Consider the following 9,246-nt stretch of genomic DNA (forward strand, 5'->3'; position numbering starts at 1 on the left):
TGTTAGTCTTTCAATACTTTCCCACTTCCCCAATGTCTTCCTACTGAAGATGAAAGAAAAGTGGTCAGAGATATATAGTTTCATTGGACTCTGTAGTTTTTGGCAAACATTACTAAAACAGGAGTAAATAGTGTATTTGTCGGGGACTATTTTCAGCTGCGGATTAATACACATTTGGTGCTTTAGTGACAGCGTATATTTGGGATTGACTCAAAATAAACTACAGATGTAAGATGTTTTGGTCTTTTCATGAGTTTTGTTGACAATAAAAAAAGAAAAGGAAAGCTTAATAGTTCGTGAACCAAGGCAAAAAACAATCAACTTGCTGACTGTTTTCAAGCTTCAATTAATAGTATAGCAATAGCATGGACAGATCTAATCCTAAAAAAGTTGTCTTCACTCTATTCATGTTTCAATAAAACATGAAGAATCTGACCTGGGTTGCATCCACACAACGGTCCTGTGACAACTATTTGTCCTCCCTTCCTGCCTGGATGACATTGGTTGAGCAAATCTACAAAAGGTCAGCTGCATGGTGAACTAGATTTCCTTGTTTGAATTCATTTCTAAACCCCAAAACAAGCATCTCACCCGGATGTCCTCCAGCTTGTACTCCAGAAGGCTTCCATCGGGCTCCTCCAATCCTGCCCACTCTTCATCTCCACCCACATCTCCTCCTTGACCGTCGATGATGATCTCAAAGAACACCATCTTCTCTGAGAAGCGACTGAAGCTGTTGTCAAAGCAGATTTGATAGTCTCCCTCCTGTGTAGGCTCCACCCTGGAATAGCAGGAAATCAAGTCAAAGATAAAACAGACAGGTCCAACAGTGCAGTGTCAGCAATATGAAACATGGGTCAAGGATTCAGGCCAGTGTGAGCTATCACTAACACGTGGACTCCGTCAGAGCGCCGAGACTCCATGATGAGCCGGATGCCTTCTGGAGAGAGGATGGTGAAGTCTACATCCATACCGGCCCCCGCTATCACCTGGATGTGCACACACAAATACACACACACTGAGCAACAAGCTCACAAATTATATTCTGAAGAAGTCAATCACTTTTTTTTTCTTGAAAGATTATTTTTTGGTAATTTGCCTTTAATTGATAGTGACAGTAGAGATACAGACGGGAAATACTGCATGTGGACAGATAGAGGGGTATGACAGCCGGGATGGTACTTTGCAGTTACATGGTGTGCGTCTTAACCACAAGGCCATACATTTTCAAGAGAGATTACGTGAGCCTTTCAAGGGAGCGTTTGTTGTCGTCTCTTAGATTGAGACTCTCCCACTAAACAAACACACTGCTAACTAGTGGAACTTTACGTGAGACGTGTCCCTGTTTTTAAAAGCCACATTTATATGGTGTTGCACAGTTTTGACAGTAGTAGAGCTGAAACAATTAGCTGATCAATTAATCAGCAACAATTTTGACAATTGATTAATCATTCAAGTCCTATTCTTGAGCAAAAATGCAGAATATTCACAACTTCTAGCATCTCTAATGTGTGAATACTTGCTCCTTTTCTTTGACCTCTATGATAGTAAATTGAATATCTTTGGGTTCTGTACTGTTTTTTTCGACAAACCCAACAAGACATTGCCTTGGGCTCTGGGTCATTGTGATGGTTGTTTTTCACTATTTTCTCACATTTTACGGGCCGAATGAATAATGAAAATAATTGCTAGTTGCAGCAGTAGACTGGAGATTTCACTGCTCCTGAGGCAGGTGTTCAAAATCACTCAAAGTGTTAAATGAACTTATTATGAGTTGGCATCTGGTAAATAAACACAATTGCAAAAACTTGTGCCTGAATAAATGTCAGACAACAGGCATGTTATGGGGTTTTGTCCTTCCTAGGCCCCTTGTTAGTTGTTCCCTGGGCCAGGACCAGGACCTCGCTTCAGGACTTCAACCTGCTGGATACCAGGATCTGAAACTATCAGACACACAGCCTATCATTGACATAGTGACTCATTCAGACCTAGTATGAGCAATGTGTGGTGTATTATCTAATTTCCTGTATTTTGTTATCACTGATCTTTCTAAGGGAAGTACTTGTGTAGATCTCTTTCGAGGCGTACTACTTTTATTGCAATCTTGCATAAAAGGTGCTAGATAAATAAAGTTTGACTTGACGTTATGGATTTTTGCTACAGTTTATCGCCGTTTCCGGGAAAACGTGAGTTACAGTAGGCGGTTATTAAATTGGTCACGATAACTCCCACACTATGAAGTTAATGGAAGAATGTGGGCTGTCATTAGCTTACAGCTCCGGTTTAATGCTGGCTTATGGAAATATGCAAAGCGTAGAGTCTCAGCTAGCTAAAGGAGTAACGGTTAGTAGCTGTTAGCCTTCAACATCGTACCCCTGTATCGCTGTTTTAAGTCAGTTAACAGATAGCATGTCAACGTGGACACACTGAGTGATTATGTCTGCTGAATACACACACAGTTACCTGATATTCGACCTCCATCGTACCATTCTTTATTGCTGTTTGAAAGAAACACTCCGATCTTCCGGCTGGCAGCATAAACGTGAACTCGCTGTCTAGGCTCTGTCCGAAACAGCTCACAGACCCTAAACACCACCCAAGCACTAGTGCAAGGACAAGCGGCCGTCCTCTGCTCCACTCTTTCCTCAGGAGAAGGTCCATGGTGAAGATATTCCCAAACACAGGGCTATCTAAATTCAGCCATCTCCTTCGCATCCCTCTTCCGCAGCAGAACTTTGCGATGTTGTGATTGGACGGAGGCCCACGAACAAGGGGAATGCCGCGGACCAATCAGAGGAGGAAGAGTAGCAATGCTCCTCCAATCACTGCAGGGCTGAGGTTTTCACTTAGAACCATCCTAACTGTTACAGCTACTGTGTAACCAGGAAGTGACCTGCTCCTGCTATATGTCTCTGCAGTGACAAATATCACTGTACCCTTTTATAAAGGATAGGTTGTACTTAATGGCTTTATTTAAGGAATAATCAGCCATTTATAGTATTTTTTGGACAAGTATAAGTTAATAATACTGATAAGAACAACGTTTGGGTTGCCAGGTTGTGAAACATCTCTCTTGCTGGTGTTGCAGCCATAGACTGGAGATTTCACTGTGCACTAGATCTTTTGTGGTTATGTAGCAGTTGTTCAAAAGCAATTCAAATGGTTGAATAAGCTTTAATGAGTGTGGGCATCCTGTGGTGTGTGTCTAGTTAGTAAAGTCTTTGTCATTTGATGTTTCCAAGGTCAACTACATAAAATAAAAACACAGAAATGGAAGAAAATATAATGCTAATGACAAATAAATAATAATAATAATAGGAAGTTGTTAATGTTGTGTAAGTTGTGGATGTATGTAAGTTGTATTATAATAATAATCATATCAATAATAACAATATTGATTATATTATCATCAACAACAGAAATAATAATACAAATAATAACAACAATAAAAATACATGCATAAAAATGAGAGAGTGTGTTTGTTTTTGAAGCGGGAAGAAGAGTTGCGTGCTTTTGGCTTTAGTCTTTTACAATAGTGTAAAAGAGCAACAGATTTACGTAGCTAGCGTTAGCGTGCTCTCATCTGGTCTCTCTCTCTATTTAGCACTCACCCCTAGAGGCCTGTTGCATTTGCATTTTTTGGGGTTTGTATGTTTTTGATTTTGCATCGTTCCTGTATTTGCAGCTCGTTAATGTTCTTGTTTTGGCATTCTGCAGCACGTTTTATTTGGGGTTTTCTACGTGTGTTTGAATTTGCATCGTTTCTGAAGCTGCAGCACGTTTGTGCAAATGTTTTGTAGCGCCTTTGCCCTTGTTGGCCACCGTACTCTTCAGGTATCACAATCAGGTTTAAATGTTTTACTAACTCGACACTTCATTCTTGACCTCAGAAACAGCAGTTGACAAAAAAAGTGTACTTACCAGACTCACACTACAGGACGCAAACACTCATTGGAGTTGGATCATTTTCACATACAGACACAGCTGCAAGTAATAAACTTAACATGGACAGGTTTTATTTAGGTGTCAGCTGCCAAGCATTGACAGTAAATATTATGAGCATTATGTTTTTCCCAAGATGTGTCTCTCTTCCTCGTTCACTCATTTGCTATTGCCCACATAACAGACACTCACCAGTGCATTTTCACTGCCCCTCACTGACATTTTGACTTGTCACAGGTTTACTAACGATGGCTCTGGTGCATTCATTCCTTTTTGAGGGAAATATATCGTGCATATTTTTCACATTGAAAATGTAGACACTTTTGTAGAACACAAATTATAGAAATGGGTTATTGAACAATAGGTATAACATTCATTGGGATTGATCCAGTGCCAGCCAGGGCCCTGCTATTGTGCATGCTGGTTTACTTGAATGGCTCACTGGGACTCTTAAAGGGAATGGATTTATCATTAATGTTATAAGTTATACCTGTACTGTTCCTGAAGTGCAAGTCCTCCTTCCCATGGTGCTCAAGCAGCCTCATCACTACAGATTCACAGAACAGGCAAAAGCAATGACCAAAGAAAACGGCCACCACTGTTGGACACCCACAGCCTAAACAAACATTTGACATGTCAGTCTTATTATCTTGTGAATGAGCAACAAAGAAAAAAGGAAATATGAAGAAAATAAGAAACGCTGCAAATCTTGTGAAGGACCAGGGGCATGTGTGTAAAATGGGAAATATTGCAAAAATAGGAAAAAGATCAGTATTTAACATGTGCTAGGAAAGTGAGGAGATGGAAATATATATATATATATTAATATATGTTCTATTTTTGCAATCAATGTAAACAGCTTCTGGGCTCCCGTACATGTCCAGGCCCATCTCTTTCTCTCTCAATAACTGCATTTAACACTCAACAAATACAAACCACCACGACTGTAGACTTCCGTCTGTCCTCCCTGAGTTTTTATCTCCATTGAACACAATGTGCTTTTTGTGTGTGTGTGTGTGTGTGTGTGTGTGTGTGTGTGTGTGTGTGTGTGTGTGTGTGTGTGTGTGTGTGTGTGTGTTTTATAGTGTATGTAGTGCAGTTTCAACATATGGAGTCTGTCGCGACAAACTGCTTCCTCCTACAACAAAGAAAAACCCCAGATTGGGTTCAAATTACTCAGCGTTTCACACTGAACAAAGTGTGAATCATCTCTTTTTGTAACTCAAATACTTATATCGGATCTTCTTCACATCTGACACAGCATTTAAACAGCAGAGAAAGAGAAGAAAACATGACAGAAGAATAAGAGGAAGAAAGAAAAAAATCTATAAGCAACACAGATTGCCTACAGTTCTTTACTTCTGCTTGTTTGTTCACACATATGTAAAGTGGAAATTACATTGGTGGGGTGCTGCAAGCATAAAAGAGCAGACAATAGCACAAAAACAGAAAGCAAGTATTGACAAATCACCCATAATAAAAACCATGAGAGAAAAAGGAAGAAGCCAAGAATAGTTAAAGTGAAGCAACTCTTGAACAAAGCAGTGACTGTAAACAGGAAAAAACAAAAAAAGATGTGTTGCACATTCCTGTCCTATGCAACACATTAGTCATCTTCAATCACTGCAGGTTGTTCAGCTGAAATTAGATTATGAGATCCTAAAATTCCACTAAAAGCAACACCTGAGACGTTGGCATAGGCTATGAGGCTGTGAGATAGCACTAGCCTCAGGGTGAGGTGAGAGTAACTCTCTGCTGCATTAAAGCACAGATGAATTAAGCTGCAGGTGATCCCGCCTCCACAGCCACCTCTTCTGTGTTTAACTATGTCACACTGCATGCTTCAGTATGGATTAGTAATGTTCCAAATGAATGGCTCAGCTAGACAAAACAATTGTGCTTTCTCTGGAACTGGCAACAACAAAAAAAAAAAAATAGCTGCAGACACTGACAAAACAAACCCAAAGTGGTCAACAGAACATGGTCGCAGAGTGAGCAACTGAAGAGAAAAGGAAGTGTCAGCTGAGGGATGATAAATACATTCAGTAGTCGAAGGGAGTGTCCCACACACACTCACATGCACACTACTCACTCTCTCTCTCTCTCTTTGCTTCTTCCCCATGTCATCTTCATTTCCTCCTTACATGAGCTTGCTCGAAAAGCAATATTAGTGATAGTTGGCAGCAGGCGAGCAAACGCAAGAGGAAAGAGAGGACAGAAATCTGTACTCGGGGCAGACAGAAGACTTTCTTTTCTCCGTGAGGTGAGACATCTAGAGAAGTCATAATTCACAGAGGTGTCTCAGAGAATGTTATCAACATTATTCTAATTTCTTAGAAATTGTTTGATAACATTTTTGCCATTCAGTGTCCCAAAGGAGCTTCAGAGGACTGTGTGAAACCTGTGCTGCTGGATGGTTGACTGAGCTGTGGCAGAACATCTGGTGCACATTTAAATCCAAGGTAATCTCTTTCTGAACCAACTTGAACAAAATGGGACTTTCTTTTGTTTGATTCATTGGACGTGTTTGAAGCGTCTCTCCTTGTGTGCTCTCGGTAGTCAGAGTATGTTGAAATCACTTTGTTTCCCAGAAGCTGGTATGTCTCATGTCTCTCTCTTTCTGTCTGTTTCTGTCATCCTGTCTTTTGTTTGTCACTCTGCCTTTCCGTCCCCTCTTTCTTTGCTTTACCTAACTCTAACTCTGTCTCTTTCAGTACCCCTTCCTTCGCCACACCAGGCCCTTTGACCTTTAGCCCTAACGTCCCAGATTGAGTGCAATCTGCTGGGATGGCAGAGGGCGGTGAGGGTACATGCCCCCAGGTGTTTGTGGTGGACAGCCAGGCCAACTGCGTCTCTGTTCCCAGCAGGAGTAAACAGAGGTGGGCGCGAGCAGGCCAAAAGTTTATTTTCCTGCTGATGGGACTCGCCATGTTGGGACTTGTTGTGGAGGGATTTTTAATCTACAATCTATATAAAAAAACAGAGGTGAGGCTGATGTCAGTGTGTGTGTGTGTGTGTGTGTGTGTCTGTCTGAGTGAAGGGAGAAGCCTCTGTGCTTGGAGCACATGGAAATTCCTCCTCGAGAATTTCCCTATTTTGCTCTACGTCATAACCAGACATGCACACTTGCAGACACCTAAACATGTTTGTACGTGGGTCATCATTTGCTCTTTAAGTTAAAGGTCCGTAATGACAAATGTGTCAAATGGTCTCTTTTTCTAGTTCTACTTCCCTTTTTTCTCTTTCTCTCTCAAGTACAAACCCTCAATATAACTTCACTTTTCTGAGACAGTCTCATAATGCTGTTCCACCTGCCTCTTTGATGTTTTACACTCTGCATGTTATGTAATATGGTTAAAAATAACCAGACAATACAATGTCCTGATTTGTTTAGAATAACAGAAGCTAGTAAGGAGAGAGATAAATAGACAAAAAGTGACTCTCACCAGCCACTGTATTTCTCATGTGACATTTTGTTACATTATTTTGTTTTTGTTTGATCAATGAAAACAACATTTTTACAACATTATATTTGGTCATATAAAAATAAAAAACAAATGGTCAAGTGAAATCAATAAATGTTTGGGTTTTTTTTTTTTTGCTGTGTCAAATCACAATTCTCTTGATGTGTATGAGCTTGTCACGTAAAAGTTATAATGTGCTTGTATCTATACTGAACGTGTGGATACTTTTCACATTTCCAGTCCTCTACCTGTACATTTCTATTGGTTTCCACGTGGCAAGGCACTTACTGTTCTTCCACACTCTTGAACTTTTGACATCTTGCTTGCAAACAGATTTTGTCACTCACTCTTTATTTCTCACTCCTCTGCCTGCAGGCACTTTCCCTCTGCCAGAACAAGCCCAATCCCAAAACATCTGGCCTGCAGGTAAGCGTGGGCATACCGTATGTGGGTACAGAGTCACTGGAGTTTTGAACTTTAACTTTAACTTTTTTTCTGTTCCAGGGTGGCAACATAAACAGTCAGGTGGGAAATAAAGGTATTGAGTTACTCTCTGCTTTCATCATTCATTATGCCTAATTTTCTTCGTACGTGGCTCTTTGGAAAGAAAAGCCACAAATATGTGTATGAATTAATCTTGCATCCTTAGCAACTGTCAACAGTTACAATTATTTGACTACGTCAGACAAAATCTAATTATGATTACAGCACCAAATGTGAGGTTTTTACGTTGCTTGATTGGTTGACTGACTGACTGACTGATCTCACCCTACTTTCTTGAACAGAGTCCAATGAGATTCCCTCAGTGCGACCACATGAGGAACAGGCCCAACAGAGGCCCTTCGCTCAGCTCATAGGTTAAAGCCCTCTCAGCACTAAAATCTAAATCTTGTGTACGACCTCAATGGTTCATTTCAACTGATCCCCTTCGTTTTCTTTGCTCACAACAGCTCTTTTCTCTTTTCTTTCTCTTTCTCATCTTTATGTCAGGCTCTGGCAGTCCTCAAGGGGAGAACAATGTGGTGCTGTGGGTGCATAAAGGTGGCGAAAGCATCATCCATAACATGGACTACAACAATGGCCGGTTGTTGATCGAGAAGGACGGTTACTACTACCTCTACTCCAAAGTGACATTAAATGCTGCAGAGGAGTGTTCACTTATCCAGCACAAGGTCATGAAAGACACCAAGGCCTATGGCAATTCTATAGAGCTTATGAAATCAAAAAGGTTAGTCCGTACGCCACCCCGCGCTTCCTTCCGCTGTCGTTGCACACAGGCTTACTTGAGTGCAACCTGTTTGTAGCTTCGCTTCTGTGTATTTAAAGGCTTTAAAGTTGAAATCAGTGCTGTCTTCAATAGTAAGTTTACTTTGTGACATCTCTGGCATGTTTCCTCCAGTTTACATTGTCGCACCCCAAAACCTTCAAGTGCAAAGGGTTCAGTTGGGGAGGACCTGTGGAACAGTTTCCTGGCTGGAATCTTCCTACTGCAGAGCGGAGATGAAATCTTTGTCACACTGGAGAATATACAGAAGATGCTTCCAGGAACTACTGACAACTTGATGGGGGCCTTTATGATATCTCCTTAGAGGCATATAGAAATAGGCCTACCTCTGTCCCACATTGTGATCAGATTTTATGACTCTGTGTGTTAATTTACACCAAATGTTGTGGTGGATTTCTATATATCTAATATATACAATATATATAATCTAAATTATACTGTACTCGATGAACGTATTTGAATCACTTGTGAAAAAGCAACAAATGGTTGTGATATCATAAAAAGTATCTGATATTCAGGTTATATAATCCTACTTCATAATTTGTTATATGCTTT

General features: G+C 40.6%; 2 protein-coding genes across 2 annotated transcripts; one reads left to right on the forward strand and one right to left on the reverse strand.

The window, feature by feature from the left end:
- Window positions 1-591: 591 nt before the first annotated feature.
- Window positions 592-2,715, reverse strand: LOC139307093 (transmembrane emp24 domain-containing protein 1-like; the record flags this gene model as incomplete). Its single annotated transcript, XM_070930976.1, has 3 exons — window positions 2,464-2,715; window positions 892-989; window positions 592-781 (listed from the first exon to the last, which is right to left on the reverse strand). Coding segments are annotated over exons 1-3 (540 nt in total), but the record flags the coding sequence as incomplete, so codon positions are not given.
- Window positions 2,716-6,101: 3,386 nt separating this feature from the next.
- Window positions 6,102-9,246, forward strand: LOC139307094 (tumor necrosis factor ligand superfamily member 14-like). The gene is made up of 8 exons (XM_070930977.1): window positions 6,102-6,205; window positions 6,310-6,404; window positions 6,657-6,927; window positions 7,782-7,832; window positions 7,911-7,944; window positions 8,192-8,263; window positions 8,397-8,634; window positions 8,806-9,246. Exons 3-8 carry the CDS (start codon window positions 6,730-6,732, stop codon window positions 8,993-8,995), a joined length of 783 nt encoding a protein of 260 aa, XP_070787078.1. The 5' UTR covers window positions 6,102-6,205; window positions 6,310-6,404; window positions 6,657-6,729; the 3' UTR covers window positions 8,996-9,246.

The sequence above is a fragment of the Enoplosus armatus genome (assembly GCF_043641665.1).
Source record: "Enoplosus armatus isolate fEnoArm2 chromosome 2 unlocalized genomic scaffold, fEnoArm2.hap1 SUPER_2_unloc_1, whole genome shotgun sequence".
Taxonomy (NCBI): domain Eukaryota; kingdom Metazoa; phylum Chordata; class Actinopteri; order Centrarchiformes; family Enoplosidae; genus Enoplosus; species Enoplosus armatus.